Here is a 22,741-nt window from a genome sequence, read left to right on the forward strand (position 1 = left end):
AAGGTCAGGTCTGCGTCTGAAATGGTACCCTAATATCAAAGTAGTCCCCTATTCCCTCAATGCTGGACACCCAAAGCACCTGCGCTCTCTCTGTCTCTGGTTCACAATATGGGTGGTAAAGAATGGTTTTGATCCAAAATAGAACCCTATTCCTTATATAATGCATTACATTTGAGCAGATCCCCCCCCCCCCCCCCCCAATAGACTCTGGTAAAAAGTAGGGCACAATTTTTTATGCACGCCCCAGTCTGTTAAGCTCCTACTGAGATAGCTGTATAAAGCCCAGCGTGTCTGACTGGTGCAATTGTAATGAACACGATGGGAGACAGAGTGCTGGTTTCAAGCGCAGGGCGCAGCTGGTGTTTATTTGTAAAGGACCACAGGAGGAGGCAGGTAGCTGGGTCCAGGGGCAGGCAGAAGGTCATACACAGGAGGAGGCAGGTAGCTGGGTCCAGGGGCAGGCAGAAGGTCATACACAGGAGGAGGCAGGTAGCTGGGTCCAGGGGCAGGCAGAAGGTCATACACAGGAGGAGGCAGGTAGCTGGGTCCAGGGGCAGGCAGAAGGTCATACACAGGAGGAGGCAGGTAGCTGGGTCCAGGGACAGGCAGAAGGTCATACACAGGAGGAGGCAGGTAGATGGGTCCAGGGACAGGCAGAAGGTCATACACAGGAGGAGGCAGGTAGCTGGGTCCAGGGGCAGGCAGAAGGTCATACACAGGGGGTCCAAAAAGGCAACAGTACAGGCAGGGAAAAGGCTAGTAACGTCGTCCGGGAGATAGGCTAAGGTACAGGAAATCCGATAGCCTAAGGTACAGGCAGGGAATAGGCAAAAAGCATTGTTAGTGAGGCAGGCAAAAACTATTATACACAGGAGGCGTAAATTACAGGAAACCCAGCGCTTCGCAAAGACGTGTGTCATAAAACAATCAATACCTCACAATGATGGGGTGCAAAGAACAACTAAATAGTGTGTGATAATGACACACAGGTGTGTGTGAACAGGTGATCAGATTTCAGGTGATTGGGATCTGGAGAGTCAGCTGCGTTCAGGGGATCTACGTATTTGAGAGTGTGAGTCGGAAGCAGACTTTACAGCAATAGGACCACCACAGTACTATTCTTTATACAATTCATGAAAATAATCGTATTTATTAGTAATCAACGTATGTAAATGAATTATTATACTAGCATTTTCCTGTGTTACCACAAACAAAACAGCTGTTTAGTATTTGTAAGTATTGATCATTCCTATATGAGGTAAATGTATCACTGAATGACGTCTGTAATATATTTACATGCCCCTTTTTTAAGGGCTGACAGACTATTTGTATTCAAGATATTTGAAAGGAGTCACAGAATCATTTTACCATCCAGTAACGTACAGCCATTAACACAGAATCATATTACCATCCTGTAACGTACAGCCATTAACACAGAATCATATTACCATCCAGTAACATACAGCCATTAACGCAGAATCATATTACCATCCTGTAACGTACAGCCATTAACACAGAATCATATTACCATCCAGTAACATACAGCCATTAACACAGAATCATATTACCATCCAGTAACGTACAGCCATTAACGCAGAATCATATTACCATCCTGTAACATACAGCCATTAACACAGAATCATATTACCATCCTGTAACATACAGCCATTAACACAGAATCATATTACCATCCTGTAACGTACAGCCATTAACACAGAATCATATTACCATCCAGTAACGTACAGCCATTAACACAGAATCATATTACCATCCTGTAACGTACAGACATTAACACAGAATCATATTACCATCCTGTAACGTACAGCCATTAACACAGAATCATATTACCATCCTGTAACGTACAGCCATTAACACAGAATCATATTACCATCCAGTAACATACAGCCATTAACACAGAATCATATTACCATCCAGTAACGTACAGCCATTAACACAGAATCATATTACCATCCAGTAACATACAGCCATTAACACAGAATCATATTACCATCCAGTAACGTACAGCCATTAACACAGAATCATATTACCATCCTGTAACGTACAGCCATTAACACAGAATCATATTACCATCCAGTAACGTACAGCCATTAACACAGAATCATATTACCATCCAGTAACATACAGCCATTAACACAGAATCATATTACCATCCTGTAACGTACAGCCATTAACACAGAATCATATTACCATCCAGTAACATACAGCCATTAACACAGAATCATATTACCATCCTGTAACGTACAGACAATAACACATAATCCTATTACCATCCAGTAACGTACAGACATTAACACATAATTGTTGTTTATTCCATAATGTGTAGGTTTGTTTGTGTTGTGTTTTTTGCATGCTAGAGTCCAACTCTAAAAATACAGTGATATTTACCTGTATGTGTGTATGTATGTATGTATGTATGTATGTGTGTTTGCTTGTACATGATACAGCATTGTTAGTTTTTTCCGCTATTCATTGTCCATTTTCTTCTTCTGTTAACTGTTACATCCTGATGGTTATCAATGTTTTCATTTGAAATCTACTGGCCCAGAACCACAGATATCTATGTTGTCATTTGAAATCTACTGGCCCAAAACCACAGATAACTATGTTGTCATTTGAAATCTACTGGCCCAGAACCACAGATATCTATGTTGTCATTTGAAATCTACTGGCCCAAAACCACAGATAACTATGTTGTCATTTGAAATCTACTTGCCCAGAACCACAGATATCTATGTTTTCATTTGAAATCTACTGGCCCAAAACCACAGATATCTATGTTGTCATTTGAAATCTACTGGCCCAGAACCACAGATATCTATGTTGTCATTTGAAATCTACTGGCCCAGAACCACAGATATCTATGTTGTCATTTGAAATCTACTGGCCCAAAACCACAGATATCTATGTTGTCATTTGAAATCTACTGGCCCAGAACCACAGATATCTATGTTTTCATTTGAAATCTACTGGCCCAAAACCACAGATATCTATGTTGTCATTTGAAATCTACTGGCCCAGAACCACAGATAACTATGTTGTCATTTGAAATCTACTGGCCCAGAACCACAGATAACTATGTTGTCATTTGAAATCTACTGGCCCAAAACCACAGATATCTATGTTGTCATTTGAAATCTACTGGCCCAGAACCACAGATATCTATGTTGTCATTTGAAATCTACTGGCCCAGAACCACAGATATCTATGTTGTCATTTGAAATCTACTGGCCCGGAACCACAGATATCTATGAGTATTCTAACCTAGAATGGAACTTACATTTGGAACTCGAGAATTCTAGATTAACAGAGCTTGCCTTTCTATCTGTTACACCTAGCAGTGTCTCTGGGTCTGGCTAGCCATACCTGTAACACTATAGACACAACCACAGTATCTACACTAGCCCTGTGGGATGGGAGCCAGGCTATGTTGTAAGGCTATGTTGTAGGATGTGGGTGCAGGGCTATGTTGTAGGATGTGGGTGCCGGGCTATGTTGTAGGATGTGGGTGCCGGGCTATGTTGTAGGATGTGGGTGCCGGGCTATGTTGTAGGATGTGGGTGCCGGGCTATGTTGTAGGATGTGGGTGCCGGGCTATGTTGTAGGATGTGGGTGCCGGGCTATGGTTAATATCACCAGGTGGGTGATATTAATTATTAGTTAGAACAGAAAAGCAGCTGACCTCGTAGGGGTCAGAGTTGAATAGCCCTGGGAAAAGTGTACCATTTTAACACCCTGGTTGGTTGTTGCTGTTTTTGCTTTGAAAACAGAAATATTCTTGATAGAATTATCAGCCTTGGAGATTAAGTGAAAATACACATTCTCTTTCTCTCTGAACAAGTTGACTTGACGATCTTCAATAAAAAAAAAAATCAATGACGAGGCAATAATCAATGTCAACATTTTAATAACCAATGTCAACGTTTTAATAACCAATGTCAACGTTTTAATAACCAATGTCAACGTTTTAATAACCAATGTCAACGTTTTAATAACCAATGTCAACATTTTAATAACCAATGTCAACGTTTTAATAACCAATGTCAACGTTTTAATAACCAATGTCAACGTTTTAATAACTGATCAATAGAAATACTGAGGGCTGTCTTGAGAGAGGCTGTCGAACTGTAGATGTCTCTGTCTATTCTGTATGTATCTCTACACCTGTCTGACTGTGTCATGATGTTTTCTCTTTGCATCTTAAATGGCACCCTCTTCACTATGTAGTGAACTACTTTTGACCAGTGGCCTGTTCAACAGTAGTGCACTATTTAGGGAATATAATGCCAATGGGCCCTGGTCAGTAGTAGTGCACTATATAGGGAATATAATGCCAATGGGCCCTGGTCAGTAGTAGTGCACTATATAGGGAATATAATGCCAATGGGCCCTGGTCAGTAGTAGTGCACTATATAGGGAATATAATGCCAATGGGCCCTGGTCAGTAGTAGTGCACTATATAGGGAATATAATGCTATTTGGGATACACCCTCTGTCTCCTTCCTACCGTATGTGTCAGTACTTTCCTTATGGTCTAATACACAGTTAAGACCTATAGGCCAAAGGGCCTTACAATAACAGTGTTATAAGAAGCACAACTTAGATTAGAGACCGAGCAGTGTTCAGTATGAAGAAAGTACAGTAGAACGTCTGGTACGGAGTATAGCTGCAGCTTTTTGGGGTTGTCCAAGGCAATCCAGTGGTCTGAAATCTCTCCCTATTCTTTTTTGTAGTACTAGTTGAAAGTAGTGTACTATGTAGGAGATAGAGGAACTTTAACCCAGGATTTCCTGCTGTGATGGTTTTGACGTGTTTTATTTATTGAACTATTTATTTGTCTGAGGTATTTGAGCCGCTATGGTGCATACGCATGTTATTAACCTCAGTGAGGACTGTACAGACTATATCTATCTGTGTTGGTTTGTGTTCCACCATAGAATTAGAATGAATTAGGATTCCAGAATTAGAATTCTAATTCTGTGGTTTCCACCCTGTGTGTGTGTGTGTGTGTGTGTGTGTGTGTGTGTGTGTGTGTGTGTGTGTGTGTGTGTGTGTGTGTGTGTGTGTGTGTGTGTGTGTACAGTATCTGCCTGTTGTATCAATCAGGATTTTGATAGAGAGGAGGGAGGGTGGGATAGAGAGGTGTTGATGTTGCTGTTCCTCTCCTATGCTGGACCACCAGCCCATGATCTGAATATGTCTGTTGTGAGATGATGAATACAATATAGTTATGTGACTTGTTCAAATAAACACTATGACATAAAAACTGGATTGGATCTCTAGTGTCTCTCTTAAGCGCACACAAAATGTTGTTTGAATTACGGACTGCAGCTTTAAAACAGTGACAGCAGCAATAAACAACAGTAGGCTACAGTAATGCACACTGAAAGAGACTTGAAAAGTAAAAGGTGTGAAGATATGGCATAGAACTCCAGTGCTGGTGAATATTCCAAATCAGAATAGTGGAACCCCGTGGAACATCAAAAGCCAAATGGTTTCATATCACAATTTCATACCATAGAACTGGAGATATTTCCAAATCGTAATTATATGGTTCCAACTCCAGAAAGTTCCATAGTAGGCTATTGTACTTCGGAACTGAAGGCCTGAGAAGAGTCCATAGCCACGCAAATGCGACAGCAACAATGCCACCGTGTGGTAACAACTGATATTGCATCAACATTGCTGGCAACAAAGAACTTGTGTTTAGTGAGTGCCAGATCAGAGGCAATATGGATGACCAGGGATGTTCTCTTGGTAAGTGCCCGATTTTGACAATTTTCCTGTCCTGCTAATCATTCAAAATCTAACTAGTACTTTTGGGTGCCGGGGAAAATGTACGGAGTAACAAGTACATTATTTTCTTTAGGAATGTAGTAAAGTAAAAGTTGTGAAAATATATAAATAATAAAGTAAATTACAGATACCATAAAAAACGACTTAAGTAGTACTTTAAAGTATTTTTACTTAAGTTCTTTAAACCGCTGCCAATACACAGACTCACGATTTTGTGTCCCAAAGCTAGATGCAGCTTATAGCTGAAATCAGAATTTACAATACTTGTGATTCATTAAAAAGTACGACGGATAAACAAGCAAGTGTTTGTTTCTTGGCTATTTGGGAGAGAATTTAAGCGTTATTATTATTACTACTGTATAAATTAAATCGAACATAATTCTAATTTCAAATGCTTCGTTTGTAAATTATGTCTGAGTGTTGGAGCATGCCCCTGGCTATCCGTAATTTCAAAAAAATAAAAACAAGAAAATGGTGCCGTCTGGTTTGCTTAATATGGGGAATTTAAAATTAATTATACTTTTACTTTTGATACTTAAGTATATTTTAAACCAAATACTTTTACTCAATTAGTATTTTACTGGGTTACTTTCACTTTTACTTGAGTCATTTTTTATTAGGGTATTTCAACTTTTACCCAAATATGACAATTCGTTACTTTTTCCATCAGTGAGTATTGGTTGTCCATCACAGATGTTGGGTCCCAAAGCTTGGTGCATCCGTAGTTCGTCAATAAGTCATGCATGTTGCCTGCAGTGTGGTAAGGCGGCCACACCGGGCACTGTTGAGTATTTAGTTTCGCCGCGGTTTCTACTCGGCGCAAACAGATCATTCGCATTTGACCCAGTTTCTGACTTCCACGAACGCAGCTCTCTCTTTTCGCTTCAGATCGTCAACGGTAGCTAGCAGGCTGTAGAAACCAAGAAAACGGTCCAACCAGATCCGAGAGATAAGAGGGGGGAAATGGACATGAAAAAGAGAATTCACCTAGAACTGAGAAATAGGACGCCGTCGGATGTAAGTATATGATTTAGCTAACATGCGACACCAAAGTTTACTGTGTGTGGAAGTCATGTCGAGCACATGGGGTCCTCTCAGAAGCCTGCTGCTGGAAATCGACTTTCTTTACCTCTACGTTTTCTCAAACTCAGTTCTGATGAGATAAATATGTATATTGTAAACTAACTAGCTAATGCCATTGGATGCATTCGTTTTGGAGCGCTAATTTATCTATATACGTTAACTTAGCTGAATCACTTTACAAGTCAAACCGGACCCGTGAGGTAAACAGGAAAATGGCTAACAAAATGGTTAGCTACTATCACACAAAAAATACGGTTTTTGTTTTTTATATTGTTAGCCATCTGCTGTATTTTTTTTTTGTTTAATAGAGATGTATATTTTGTAACAATCAACCTTACTATCGAAGTAAAGGCCAGCACACTGAACATCACTGCGAACGCTAGCTAGCATTACGTTAGCCATTTTAGCTAGCATAGTGGTAGCCATTTTTTTCCATAGGACTCAACGTGTTGGGCGCGTATCTAGCATGTCGGCTAGTTACCAAGAAAGCGAATCATTAGATTATTTTTTTTGCCGGTTATATCTATAGCTACGAATATTGCTTATTTTGAAACGATAGTAAATGTACACAGCCATGAACTGTTTGGGTACACTTTGACCAGTTAAAAACCGTCCGTTAGCTAGCTGGCTAGCAACGTAACTTTAGTGGCTATGTTAGTTAGCTAGCTACTTTAGGTGGCTAGGTAACATTGGGGGGATTCGATTATGCTGAGCTGTGGGGCACCGGACTATGGCCGTTGACGTGAACTGGCAAAAGCGGTGAGGGAGGAGCGCCTTTCTCAAATCGAACAATCATCTGCGCCGCTCAGTCATGTTGGCAACATTGTGCGTCGTCCAGAAACGTACATAACTTTTCCATAAAATATTGTTTTCTATGTAGTTTTCATTGGGAAGGCAGTTTGCTTTTGATTTAAAAAAAATAAAATAAAAATTTAAACAAACATTTTTGCACGTCAGCGCAGAATCCTTATCATGACTTGCTTTGAACCGACTTTTGAGCGGGCCACTTGGCTCATGCCCGGAAGGCAGCCCGGTTCCAAAACGAAAGCAACCAAATTTCACCTGTGCAAAACACGCCTGCCCGGGGGAAATTAATCGAGTCCCCTCACCAGCTATCTACGTCACGTGCACACAGTTTACAAACAGTTCTGCTTATAAACATGGCTACTTTTCAGATGCCAAATAAAACAGATTCGAAACACAAAATCCCCCGTTTGCACGTTTTGATAGAAATACATGTAAAAAAAAAAATCAAAATAACTACTGACACAAACGTTTATTTATCCCCCTCTCCTTTTTCCTACCCGTGTTTATCTCCCTGTCCTTCTCTTCTAGGTTCAGGAGCTTGTCCTCGATAACTGTAGGTCGAACGAGGGGAAAATGGAGGGCATAACGGAGGAGTTTGAGAACCTGGAACTGTTGAGTCTCATCAACGTCGGCCTCATCAACGTCTCAAACATACCCAAACTGGGGAAATTAAAAAAGGTATGACGACTAAGGTTGTGGCCCAATTGCCACCATGTTTATTTTACAGTGCACTACACCCGAACAGGGCCCATACAGCCCCATAGTCACGTCGTTCATACCCAAAATGGGGAACGGTTTTAAACAAGAGAAACCATCACTGTAAACCAGCATGTGGGGGATGTTTTAAACAAGGGAAACCATCACTGTAAACCAGCATGTAGGGGATGTTTTAAACAAGGGAAACCATCACTGTAAATCAGCATGTGGGGGATGTTTTAAACAAGGGAAACCATCACTGTAAATCAGCATGTGGGGGATGTTTTAAACAAGGGAAACCATCACTGTAAACCAGCATGTAGGGGATGTTTTAAACAAGGGAAACCATCACTGTAAATCAGCATGTGGGGGATGTTTTAAACAAGGGAAACCATCACTGTAAACCAGCATGTGGGGGATGTTTTAAACAAGGGAAACCATCACTGTAAACCAGCATGTGGGGGATGTTTTAAACAAGGGAAACCATCACTGTAAACCAGCATGTAGGGGATGTTTTAAACAAGGGAAACCATCACTGTAAACCAGCATGTAGGGGATGTTTTAAACAAGAGAAACCATCACTGTAAACCAGCATGTGGGGGATGTTTTAAACAAGGGAAACCATCACTGTAAACCAGCATGTAGGGGATGCTTTAAACAAGAGAAATTCCTTTCTGTTTTGGCTTCAGACCAGCTGAACTTCTCACTTTTTAAACGTTGTTTAATCCAGCAAAACATTTCAGTAATTTTAAATGACTTCGTGAACTAGGCCCTTGGGAAGATGGGTAATAATAGGATAGTGTACATTGTCATAAATCGTAATAATTTGTTTTCCTTTTAAAAAACAGTTTAAATGCATAATTAACAGTCATAACAAAGTGTAGCATTTCACCATGTCACATTACACAAACAAGAAGCTTCTGTTTCCCCCCTAGACTGAAAATAAATAATGTAATGTTTCTTCTTCTTCTGTAGTTGGAGCTGAGTGACAACAGGATATCTGGTGGTTTGGAGGTGCTGGCTGAGAGGCTGGTGAACCTCACACACCTCAACCTCTCTGGGAACAAGTTCAAGGACATCAGCACACTGGAACCACTGGTGGGTGTAGGAACTGTTACTGAATAAGACCCCTGGTGGGTGTTAACTGTTACTTAATAAGACCCCTGGTGGGTGTTAACTGTTACTTAATAAGACCCCTGGTGGGTGTAGGAACTGTTACTGAATAAGACCCCTGGTGGGTGTTAACTGTTACTGAATAAGACCCCTAGTAGGTGTTGGACCTGTTACTGAATAAGACCCCTGGTGGGTGTTAACTGTTACTGAATAAGACCCCTGGTGGGTGTTGGACATGTTACTGAATAAGACCCCTGGTGGGTGTTGGACATGTTACTGAATAAGACCCCTAGTAGGTGTTGGACCTGTTACTGAATAAGACCCCTGGTGGGTGTTAACTGTTACTGAATAAGACCCCTGGTGGGTGTTGGACCTGTTACTGAATAAGACCCCTGGTGGGTGTAGGAACTGTTACTGAATAAGACCCCTGGTGGGTGTAGGAACTGTTACTGAATAAGACCCCTGGTGGGTGTAGGAACTGTTACTGAATAAGACCCCTGGTGGGTGTTGGAACTGTTACTGAATAAGACCCCTGGTGGGTGTTAACTGTTACTGAATAAGACCCCTGGTGGGTGTAGGAACTGTTACTGAATAAGACCCCTGGTGGGTGTTAACTGTTACTGAATAAGACCCCTGGTGGGTGTTAACTGTTACTGAATAAGACCCCTGGTGGGTGTAGGAACTGTTACTGAATAAGACCCCTGGTGGGTGTAGGAACTGTTACTGAATAAGACCCCTGGTGGGTGTTAACTGTTACTGAATAAGACCCCTGGTGGGTGTTGGAACTGTTACTGAATAAGACCCCTGGTAGGTGTTGGACCTGTTACTGAATAAGACCCCTGGTGGGTGTTAACTGTTACTGAATAAGACCCCTGGTGGGTGTTAACTGTTACTGAATAAGACCCCTGGTGGGTGTTAACTGTTACTGAATAAGACCCCTGGTGGGTGTTAACTGTTACTGAATAAGACCCCTGGTGGGTGTAGGAACTGTTACTGAATAAGACCCCTGGTGGGTGTTAACTGTTACTGAATAAGACCCCTGGTGGGTGTAGGAACTGTTATTGAATAAGACCCCTGGTGGGTGTAGGAACTGTTACTGAATAAGACCCCTGGTGGGTGTTGACTGTTACTGAATAAGACCCCTGGTGGGTGTAGGAACTGTTACTGAATAAGACCCCTGGTGGGTGTTGACTGTTACTGAATAAGACCCCTGGTGGGTGTTAACTGTTACTTAATAAGACCCCTGGTGGGTGTTAACTGTTACTGAATAAGACCCCTGGTGGGTGTTGGACCTGTTACTGAATAAGACTAGTGTTGCACTGATATAAAAATTAAAATGGCTGAAACCTATATCCAGTATTTTCTGTGCTCAAAAAAACGATACCGATGACCAATATTATTATTTTTTCAGCTTTTTAAGCATTCTAGTACAGTTAAATAGTTTAAACACATGGCCGCAGGGGGTTTAAGGCACTGCATGTCAGTGCAAGAGGCGTCACTACAGTCCCTGGGTCGAATCCAGGCTGTATCACATCCGGCCATGATTGGGAGTCCCATAGGGCGGCGCACAATTCACCCAGCGTTGGCCGGGGTAGGCCATCGTTGTAAATAAGAATTTGTTCTTCGCTGACTTACATAGTTAAATAAAGGTTACACACACCACACTGACCAAAAAGTTATTTTGTTGTCATTAACGTATGTCCGCATTACCACAAAAATATATTTATTTCACTTACTTGCTGTGCTGTTTCGTTGTTCAGCTATTTCATTCTCAACCAGGATGTCTCATACTATGGAAGGACGTTTGGGTCTTTGCGTGTCAAATAACACGATTTGACGTGTCCAAATAAGCTTGTTGACCAATCAGCACCTGAATTATGACTGCACGTCACATAATTTAAGGCATTCAATATTTTTTTTTTTTAAGTAGTTATTACACATTGATTACACTCACTCGTACTTCATATATGTCACACTGATTCATCGATACGTATGCTATGATGCTGGTAAAGTTGTCTCGCGCGCCAACAGTGCAGGTCATTAAAAAAAAAAACTAGCTAGCTAATGGATGCAAGCAATGTTCTTCCCATGAACACATAGCAAAACTACAATCTGTTTCAGTAGCTATAGTTACCTAGGTGTCATCTAAAATAACCCTGATTTTATAAGACAGTTCTTATTTGATTAATGGTGTGAAGCTAGCCACAATAAGGATTAGCCACAATAGTGGACTTTGTGGTTAGCCTTCAAAATAAAAGTATGTCATTGACAGTGCTGCAAATGAATACAAATAGTAGAATTATGCCATAATTAAATAGATTGTGCTGTACTAGGTTGGAATGTTATATAAAATAAACAAAATTCAATATTTTGTTAATTTGACAAATCTAAAGTCCCACTGGATGTATTAGACTTTAGCATTGCATTGGGGGCATACTTATTCCACTGTACAGCCTTACCTATGGATTGTAGATCAATGACATGGGGTATCAGTCTACTCAGTGACACCCAGAGAACATTAGCATCGTAGCTCTTATTGCGGGACTCTGAAACAACTGTGAATTGAGCCACATTTATTGTCAACCTACTATGTGGATTGAACACAATTCCAGAGGAAAAACAATACTGTGTGGATGTTTCGGAGTCTGATAACTCTGAGGAGGACGCTGGGGGGGGGGGTATATTGGGTATTGAGTAGACTGATACCCCCATAACATTGATCCCCAATCCTTAGTTAAAGCTGTACAGTGCAATATGAATGTCAATACACACAATAGGCTGACTGGGGAGGTGATTTCACAGTCCCACGATAAGAGCAACGCGTAAACTCTTCATAGTCGATTAGACTGATGCCCCATTTCATTGCTTCACATTCCAACCTTGTTTAACATTATTTAGTCTAAATACGGCATGATTCCACCAATTGTAACCTTCTGCATCACTTTCAGGGGTACTTTTATTTTGAAGGCAAACCGCAAATTCCACTATTGTGCCTAATTCTTATTGTGGCTAGCTTCACAACCCGGTCCGGTCGAGCGTCACTAGCCAGATGAAGCTAGCTGTTCAATTTCAACAGGTGAACAACAAGTGGCTGACTAGCTAAAAACTTAACTCACAAGGTTTCCTAAATCATTGCTAAGAATAATGAAAATGACTGCAGTTTCTACTGGTCATTGTTTTCAGGCTGGTTGTATTGGTACTAGCTAGATGCTAAAGCTAGCTACCCCCGAAGTTGCGGTCGAAACAAATGATGCTTTATTACCAACGCGGTATTGTAAACACATCGTTTGTGGCCGGTGTTTGCTTGTTTTCTGACTTTTTTTGTACAGCTTTGACAGTGCTACTGATAGTAGTGGTGGCACGTGACTCGTAAAATGGCCAATACCGATGTTAGCATTTTTAGCTAATATCGTCCGATTCCGATATGTTCAACGATATATGGTGCATCCCTAAATAAGACTACTTGTGGTTGTTGGAACTGTTACTGAAATAAGACCATTCTAGCTGGGAATATGACTGGTTATAACCGCTTATAACTTGGAATAAGACTGTTATAGCTCTTGATAAGACTTATAACTGTGAATACAACATTTATAGCTTTAAATTATACCCTTGCTTTAAACCCTGTTTATAGCTGTACATGATACTGTTATAGCTGGGAATAACACTGTTATAACCTCTCCCTCGTTTAGAAAAAGCTTCCCATACTGAAGTCCCTGGACTTGTTTAACTGTGAGGTCACCAACCTGGGAGACTACAGAGAGAGCATCTTCAAGCTCCTCCCACAGCTCACGTACCTGGATGGCTACGATATCGAAGACTGCGAGGCCTCCGATTCGGACGGCGAGGGAGACGGGGTCGAGGATGAAGATGACGAAGGTGAGACTTCCTGAGAGGGAACTTACGGGGCGGCAGGTAGCCTAGCTGTTAACAACAACTGTTCCCTGGGCCCTAAGGCAGCCCCCCCACTAAATTCTTAAAGAAACACCAACTGCAAGGTTGACAAATGAGCAAAACATCAAGGGACGTCCTATAATAGCTCGTTTCTGTCTGCGGAAATGGACACGGTCCCAGTGTCTCTATGAATCTGGCTAAGCAGATGAATGGATGGGGTTTATCATGTCTCTTTATGAAGATGTTGAGATTACACTATATAGGGCAGGGATTATCTAGATTCAGCCCCAGGTTGTTTTAAATATATTTATTTATTTTTGAGCAGATGGTCAGGGGGGGGGTCAGAACATAATAATTTGTAGTCTGCAAATGAACTGCAAGAAGCCCCAAACGGATACAGCATTTGACTAAAACAATCATTTCAAACCTGCCTTACTTTAAGGATACGATCACATCTCTCTGTGTGGGAATATTTGGGAACTAATTTCCTCGCTTTTAAAATCAGTTAGCGCTGATTTCCTGATGTTTTTTTTTTTTGTATTTTATGTCCAACAATAAATCCCCCAAAATAATAACTTTGGCCCGTAGGCCGCCAGTTGGAGGGACCTTGATTTATCCAGATGTATCACGCTAATTGAAATGGCACTTGACTGAGCTGTTGTCGTCTCTGGTCTGTCCTGTAGGACAGAGGGGGAAGAGGGAGAGTCTATAGTCTCTGGTCTGTAGAGAGGAGGGAGGGTCTAAATGTAGTCTCTGATCTGTGGAACAAAGGGGAGGAGGTAGAGTCTAATGTTGTTTTTGTCCTGTGGAACCGAAGGGGAGGAGGGAGAGTCTGAAGAGGAGGAGGATGAAGAGGAGGATGAGGAAGAGGTCGTTGCAGAGGAAGATGATGACAGTGGGGAGAGTGGAGAGGTAAGAACACGGATGTCATGTTGAATACACATATGTTACATGTTTAGCATATGTCTGTGCCAATAAAAAGATTGACCTGGTGCTTACTAACTGAATAGTGACACATTAATAAATATAGTCTCGCAATACAGTGCATTCGGGAAAGTTTTCAGACCTCGACCGTTGCCACATTTTGTTACGTTACAGCCTTATTCTAAAATGGATTAAATAAAATACAAATTCCTCATCAATCTACACACAATACCCCATAATGACAAAGCGAAAATAGTTTTAGACTTTTTTGCAAATGTATTAAAAACAAACCTTATTTATGTAAGTATTCAGACCCTTTGCTAGGAGACTCGAAATTGGGCTCCAGTGCATCCTGTTTCCATTGATCATCCCTAAGATGTTTCTACAACTTGATTGGAGTCCCACAGTTTACGGTGCACGTCAGAGCAAAAACCAACCCATGAGGTTGAAGGAATTGTCTGTAGAGCTCCGAGACAGGATTGTGTCAAAGCACAGATCTGGGGAAGGGTACCAAAACATTTCTGCAGCATTGAAAGTCCCCAATAACACAGTGGCCTCCATCATTCTTAAATGGAAGAAGTTTGGCACCACCAAGACTCTCCCTAGATCTGGCCGCCCGGCCAAACTGAGCAATCGGGGGAGAAGGGCCTTGGTCAGGGAGGTGACCAGGGCCCGATGGTCACTCTGACAGAGCTCCAGAGTTCCTCTGTGGAGATGGTTGTCCTTCTGTAAGGTTCTCCCATCTCAGCAGCACTGAACCAATCAGGCCTTTATGGTAGTGGCCAGATGGCACCTAACCAAGATTGAACTCTTTCACCTGAATGCCAAGCGTCACTTCTGGAGGAAATCTGGCATCATCCCAACGGTGAAGGATATGGTGGGGGCAGCAAAATGCTGTTTTTCAGCGGCAGGTACTGGGAGACTAGTCAGGATCGAGGGAAAGATGAACGGACCAAAGTAAAGAGATCCTTGGTGAAAACCTGCTCCAGCGCCCTCAGGACATCAGACTGGGGCGAAGGTTCACCTTCCAACAGGACAACGACCCTAAGCACACAACCAAGACAACGCAGGACAGGTATCTCAATGTCCTTGAGTGGCCCAGCCAGAGTCCGGACTCGAACCCTGATCGAACATCTCTGGAGCGACTTGAAAATAGCTGTGCAGTGATGCTCCCCATCCAACATGCCAGAGCTTGAGAGGATCTGCAGAGAAGAAATGGGAGAAACTCCCCAAATACAGGTGTGCCAAGCTTGTAGCGTCACACCCAAGAAGACTCGAAGGCTGTAATCGCTGCCAAAGGTGCTTCAACAAAGTACTGAGTAAATGGTCTGAATACTTATGTAAATGTGATATATATATATACACACATGGAAAAATGTCTGTCTTAACATGTTTTTGCTTCGTCATGGGGTATTGTGTGGTAAGGTTTAGGGGAAAAATACAATTGAATCCATTTTTAGAATAAGGTTGTAACGTAACAAAATGTGGAGAAAGTCAAAGGGATCTGAATGTGCTGTATAGCGCTCCCCTTATTTTAATAGGTGGACACTAACTTATAACACATTTTTCTAGTTTGGAACAATAAGGATATTGATCGACTGCTTGTTACAGTGAATAGGTCATACGGGTTGTTGAATCTCTTATAGAGAAAGTCCAGGGTCCAGACTCTGACAGCCATGTTAGCGCCCCATTAGCATTACATTGGGTGGGGGGGGGGTGGTAATATTTCAACCAGGCGTGTCAAAGACATGGCCTAAATCGAATCTGTGTAGAAACAATAATGGACTTTGTCCTTGTTTTTCTTGGCTGTTTATGTTTTTGTTCACAAGCTTTATTTGTTTTTTTTTACCAAAATCGCATCAGATCATTTCACATGATCTTTTTCAGCGCTGATCTGATTTTTCAAAAGACCAATTAGTTAGTTTGAGTCTGCTGCTTCGACTGATGATGTTATCTACTACTAGTCAGATCCAAAATCCTGTCAGACACACGCGACGACTCGAGTGTCTCCGTTACCACGGTAACCTTCCGCTCTTAGTGGCAGCTGAACATTTTAGCTGTGTTTTGAATACCCGTACTAACGCACTGTGTACTACACAATGAGTAGTTTAATTTTAGGATACCGTAAACGAACGGTACCCTTTCAGTTGAGCGTACTAGCTATTCGCCTGTCTACCCGGAAGTTGACGATGTTGCTATGCAACCTCTTGCTAGCTAGTTAGCGTAACAAATTACTAGTTAGACATTTTACGACTTCAGGTGTGTTCTTTAATTCATTCGGGAGTGCCAGGTTGAGCTCGTAAAAATTCACAGCGTTTCGCTCTCGCAACGCACACTGGACGCTCTGGCCTAGGACTAGTGTTGATTTGAGCGTTCTGGTCTTACAGCGGGAGTCAAGCACCCAAGCTAATGTTGGCTAGATTGCTAGTTACTTCTGATTTAATCGGCATGACCGATTTTTTTAAGTTTTCATAACAATCAGTAAGCGGCCTTTTTGGATGCCGTTAATGGCCGATTTAATATTAAGATCCACGAGGAAATTGAGTTGCAGGCTGACCACCTGTTATGCAAGGACCTTGTGGCTGCAAAGAAGCCACGGTAAGTTGCTAGCTAGCATTAAACTTATTTAGAAAAACAATCATTCTTCACATAATTACTAGTTAACTACACATGGTTGATGATATTTCTAGGTTAACTAGCTTGTTCTGCATTGCATATAATCAATGTGGAGCCTGTTAATTTATCATCGAATCACAGCCTACTTCAACTTTGCCAAACGAGTGATGATTTAACAAAAGCACATTTGCGGGGAAAAACACGATCGTTGCACAAGTGTACCTAACCATAAACATCAATGCCTTTTGTTAAAATCAATACACAGAAATATATATTTTTTATCCTGCATACTTAGTTAAAATAAATTTGTGTTAGCAGGCAATATTAACCAGGGAAATTGTCACTTCTTGCGTTCAGTGCAAGCAGAGTCGGGGTATATGCAGCAGTTTGGGCCGCCTGGCTCGTTGCAAACTGTGACGTCCATTTCTTCCTAATAAAGACCGTAATTAATTTGCCAGGATTTTACATAATTACGACATAACATTGAAGGTTGTGCAATGTAACAGCAATATTTAGGGTTGCCACCCGTTCGATAAAATACGTAACGGTTCCGTATTTCACTGGAAGAATAAATATGTTATTTTCTAAACGATCGTGTCTGGATTTGACCATATTAATGACCAAAGGCTCGTATTTCAGTGTGTTATTATATTATAATTAAGTCTGATTTGATAGAGCAGTCTGACTGAGCGGTGGTAGGCAGCAGCAGGCTCGTAAGCATTCATTCAAACAGCACTTGACTGCGTTTGCCGGCAGCTCTTAGCAATGTTTGAGGCACAACGCTGTTTATGACTTCAAGTTTATCAACTCCCGAGATTAGGGTGGCAATACTAAAGTGCCTATAAGACAGGGTTGGATTTCCTCAGGTTTACGCCTGCAAAATCAGTTATACTCACAGACAATATTTTGACAGTTTTGGAAACTTTAGAGTGTTTTCTATCCTAATCTGTCAATTATATGCATATTCTAATATCTGAGCCTGAGAAATAGGCCGTTTACATTGGGAACGTTATTTTTCCAAACATAATAATTCTGCCTCCTAGCGTCAAGAAGTTAACCCTGAAACTACACTGGTGACTTGAGCACAACGAACAAACTGTTTATCTCTCTCTCTCTCTAGGATGGGGAGGTGAACGGAGATGTTGACGACGACGATGACGAAGACGACGATGACGAAGACGACGAAGAAGACGGTTAGTAGCGTTATACACAATCCCAAGTGTCCTCTAGTCTCATTTTGGTTTCCAAAACTTCCATTGAAATGTTTTAATTTGGCTATGTACATGCATACACGAAGGCTATGATCCAAATGGCACCCTATCTGATCATGGTAGTGCACTACATATGGAATAAGGGGCCGTTTGGTACACAGCCATACACCTTGTTCGTTTGGGGACCCATATCTAAATGTTCTCTCTCTCTCTCTCCAGAAGAGGATGACTCTCCAGTGAAAGGAGAGAAGAGGAAGAGGGAGCCTGAAGATGAGGATGAAGATGATTGAATGTCTCTCCCCCGACCCCCACACCCCTCTATCTGAGACCCCTCCATATCTCAGATACCCCTCTTTGGCCTTTAGTTGCCCTCTTACTGCCGCTATCACCCGTCTCTCCTTTTCCCCCCCCAAACCCTCCAGCCAACCTAGTGGCACCCTATTCCCTATAGAGTGCACTACTTTTGACCCGAGCCCATAGCCTTGAAAAAGCCTATAGGGTCACAAGTAGTGCACTATATAGGGAATAGGGTGCTATTTGGTATTCAACCCTACTTGCACCCCTTTGCTTGAGTTGCCCTGTGTCGTAGTTATTGGGGGGGGGGGGGTCTGGGTGGAATCCCGAAACAACCGAGTCTTTCGTCACCGCACAGCATTCCGTGACATCACCGGGCGGGAGGATCTCTGTCTGACGTCGTCGTGACATCACCGGGCGGGAGGATCTCTGTCTGACATCGTCGTGACATCACCGGGCGGGAGGATCTCTGTCTGACGTCGTCGTGATATTACCGCCGGCGTTCCAGATCAAAACGATGTCACCAGCTGGGGGGGGGGGTCTGTGATGACGTCACCAACTACTTCAGAGATTCTGTCTGAAAACAACCTTGTCTGCACAGACGAACAACATACCACCCGACTTTCCTAACGGGGACAACTCGTCGACCTCAGATGTGTCCCAAATTAATCCCTGTTTAGTGCACTGCTTTTGACAAGGGCCCTTTTTTTTGTGTTAAAAAAAAGAAGCTCAGTTCTAAAGTAGTGCACTACTTAGGGAATGGGGTTGCCATAGGGGCCTGGTCTAAAGTAGTGCACTACTTAGGGAATGGGGTTGCCATAGGGTCCTGGTCTAAAGTAGTGCACTACTTAGGGAATGGGGTTGCCATAGGGGCCTGGTCTAAAGTAGTGCACTACTTAGGGAATGGGGTTGCCATAGGGTCCTGGTCTAAAGTAGTGCACTACTTAGGGAATGGGGTTGCCATGGGGGCCTGGTCTAAAGTAGTGCACTACTTAGGGAATGGGGTTGCCATAGGGTCCTGGTCTAAAGTAGTGCACTACTTAGGGAATGGGGTTGCCATAGGGGCCTGGTCTAAAGTAGTGCACTACTTAGGGAATGGGGTTGCCATAGGGGCCTGGTCTAAAGTAGTGCACTACTTAGGGAATGGGGTTGCCATAGGGGCCTGGTCTAAAGTAGTGCACTACTTAGGGAATGGGGTTGCCATGGGGGCCTGGTCTAAAGTAGTGCACTACTTAGGGAATGGGGTTGCCATAGGGGCCTGGTCTAAAGTAGTGCACTACTTAGGGAATGGGGTTGCCATAGGGTCCTGGTCTAAAGTGGTGCACTACTTAGGGAATGGGGTTGCCATAGGGGCCTGGTCTACATACTGAATGGGGTTGCCATAGGGGCCTGGTCTAAAGTAGTGCACTACTTAGGGAATGGGGTTGCCATAGGGGCCTGGTCTAAAGTAGTGCACTACTTAGGGAATGGGGTTGCCATAGGGTCCTGGTCTAAAGTGGTGCACTACTTAGGGAATGGGGTTGCCATAGGGGCCTGGTCTACATACTGAATGGGGTTGCCATAGGGGCCTGGTCTACATACTGAATGGGGTTCCTTGTGAGACATTAGCTAGAGTTTCGTTTCTGCCACCAGAGCTTTTTAAAATATTTTTTTCAGAGGACTTTTTGTTTTGTAATTTGTCAGTGCTGTCTGTCTCTCCTCCCTGTTTCGGGTTAGGATTGGACCGGAGGTAACATCACTCTGGCTTACGTCTCAGATCACACCCTAAACCTTAGGGTGCACTACATAGGGAATGGGGTTGCCATAGGGTCCTGGTCTAAAGTAGTGCACTACTTAGGGAGTAGGGTGTAATTGGGGACGTTCTGTGTACACTGGCTGGTTGCGGCTGTTTTTTTTTACTTTCTGTAAGCAAAAAGACAAAACATACAAAAATTGACTTTGTAAATAAAATCTTAACATTTTGCTTCTTGTATGTTATTTCTCTTTCTGTTTGGGTTTATTTTATTATCTAATGAGCGATGGCTCCTTTCTAATGCGAACGTATCGCCATGAACTAGACAAAGGCCTCCATTTGACACGCATGGTCCCACTCTAGCGGAGACCGCGTTCACGTCTGCTCAATCGGAAATGTTTACGTATCAGCTAACCACATACGTTAGATGACGTCACAAAATATACGCACGCTTCCATGTGGCAGAATTCCATGAGTACTTGTGATGCTGGTTGGCCAGATGGCTATTAACAACGACAATCTGCCACGTGGTGAATCGTGACTCGTTTCATCTTGTTACCATGTCGATGCTAGTATGGTTAAAATTCACTAGCTAACCAACCTAAATATGTGAGAGAAGTGCTCATTGTGCCAATGTATTTGTCAATCTAAGCCAACTGTCTGTTTTGCACCATAGTTGCACATGTGTCGGTTTTGTTGCTGAACTAACAGCCTGTCTCTGGTGCCTGCAATGTCTGAGCAAGGGAACTACAGGATTCAGGGCTACAACAAACGTGAAACAGCTGGGGATCCCAGAGGAAAGGTTTGTGAACCACTATGTTTAAACTCACTGTAGAACTGATTATAGTTAAACTCTGGGACCGGCCAGCCTCATCCCATGGACCAGAGCTAGAGAAATACTGTTCCCACGGACCAGAGCTAGAGAAATACTGTTCCCACGGACCAGAGCTAGAGAAATACATGTTTTCCAACGGACCAAAGCTAGAGAAATACTGTTCCCTGACCAGAGCTAGAGAAATACTGTTCCCACGGACCAGAGCTAGAGAAATACTGTTCCCACGGACCAGAGCTAGAGAAATACTGTTCCCACGGACCAGAGCTAGAGAAATACTGTTCCCACGGACCAGAGCTAGAGAAATAGTGTTCCCACGGACCAGAGCTAGAGAAATACTGTTCCCACGGACCAGAGCTAGAGAAATAGTGTTCCCACGGACCAGAGCTAGAGAAATAGTGTTCCCTGACCAGAGCTAGAGAAATACTGTTCCCACGGACCAGAGCTAGAGAAATAGTGTTCCCACGGACCAGAGCTAGAGAAATAGTGTTCCCACGGACCAGAGCTAGAGAAATAGTGTTCCCTGACCAGAGCTAGAGAAATACTGTTCCCACGGACCAGAGCTAGAGAAATACTGTTCCCTGACCAGAGCTAGAGAAATACTGTTCCCTGACCAGAGCTAGAGAAATACTGTTCCCACGGACCAGAGCTAGAGAAATACTGTTCCCACGGACCAGAGCTAGAGGAATACTGTTCCCTGACCAGAGCTAGAGGAATACTGTTCCCTGACCAGAGCTAGAGGAATACTGTTCCCTGACCAGAGCTAGAGGAATACTGTTCCCACGGACCAGAGCTAGAGAAATACTGTTCCCACGGACCAGAGCTAGAGAATTACTGTTCCCACGGACCAGAGCTAGAGGAATACTGTTCCCTGACCAGAGCTAGAGAAATACTGTTCCCACGGACCAGAGCTAGAGAAATACTGTTCCCACGGACCAGAGCTAGAGAAATACTGTTCCCACGGACCAGAGCTAGAGAATTACTGTTCCCACGGACCAGAGCTAGAGGAATACTGTTCCCACGGACCAGAGCTAGAGGAATACTGTTCCCACGGACCAGAGCTAGAGAAATACTGTTCCCACGGACCAGAGCTAGAGGAATACTGTTCCCACGGACCAGAGCTAGAGGAATACTGTTCCCTGACCAGAGCTAGAGAAATACTTTTCTATCTGACAAACCAAGGCTGCTTTGACTAGAATATTAAATAATCAGATGTCATGGGACAAAGTATCTGTCTCATCACCAACCCTTCTGTTATTGTCTACATCCATTTTTTTAAATATAAACATGGTCAAATATAAAACAGTTTCTACTGAGCTGTAGCATTAAGAATAAGCTATTTTTCAAGTTAAGATATGACATGGGCTAATCTGCATTTCTTTGGATCAGTAACGTGTTTTTGTGAGGGCGTATGGTGTTTGTGTTGATGAGTTCTGTTGGCGTAACTTTTACACCTTTTGGAAACACGAGACACTCGACAGGAATGACGGAGTCCATCCAAATCCTCTTCGATCCTTGGACCCGGTCTGCTCATGCTAAGGCTGTGTTGAGACAACGATTTATCAGTGAGCCAAGCCCTGCTCAGATATTCTCTAGCATTGTGTCGCTGAGTTGTCGTAGTCCTGCTGCAAATGTACATTGTCCCAGGCGTGTTGGCAGACACAATGTAAGTTACGTCTCTCTAACTCCCCTGAATACCTCTGTTGATCCTACAGCTATTGTATG

The 22,741-nt window shown here is 42.8% G+C and overlaps 1 protein-coding gene across 1 annotated transcript; it reads left to right on the forward strand.

The window, feature by feature from the left end:
• Positions 1 to 6,631: 6,631 nt before the first annotated feature.
• LOC120030335 (acidic leucine-rich nuclear phosphoprotein 32 family member B-like) lies at positions 6,632 to 18,492 on the forward strand. The gene is made up of 7 exons (XM_038975709.1): positions 6,632 to 6,831; positions 8,233 to 8,382; positions 9,376 to 9,498; positions 13,206 to 13,392; positions 14,225 to 14,319; positions 18,068 to 18,140; positions 18,378 to 18,492. The coding sequence occupies exons 1-7, from the start codon at positions 6,778 to 6,780 to the stop codon at positions 18,446 to 18,448; spliced, it is 753 nt and encodes a 250-aa protein (XP_038831637.1). The 5' UTR covers positions 6,632 to 6,777; the 3' UTR covers positions 18,449 to 18,492.
• The last annotated feature ends 4,249 nt before the right edge of the window (positions 18,493 to 22,741 follow it).

This window comes from Salvelinus namaycush, chromosome 36 (genome assembly GCF_016432855.1).
Source record: "Salvelinus namaycush isolate Seneca chromosome 36, SaNama_1.0, whole genome shotgun sequence".
NCBI lineage: Eukaryota > Metazoa > Chordata > Actinopteri > Salmoniformes > Salmonidae > Salvelinus > Salvelinus namaycush.

Excerpts from the sequence above, each read along its gene's own strand:
- LOC120030335 (XM_038975709.1), top strand. The coding sequence starts at position 6,778 with ATGGACATGAAAAAGAGAATTCACCTAGAACTGAGAAATAGGACGCCG. Across the intron at positions 6,832-8,232 it reads GAAATAGGACGCCGTCGGAT|GTTCAGGAGCTTGTCCTCGA; the intron begins GTAAGTATATGA and ends CTTCTCTTCTAG. Across the intron at positions 9,499-13,205 it reads TCAGCACACTGGAACCACTG|AAAAAGCTTCCCATACTGAA; the intron begins GTGGGTGTAGGA and ends TCCCTCGTTTAG.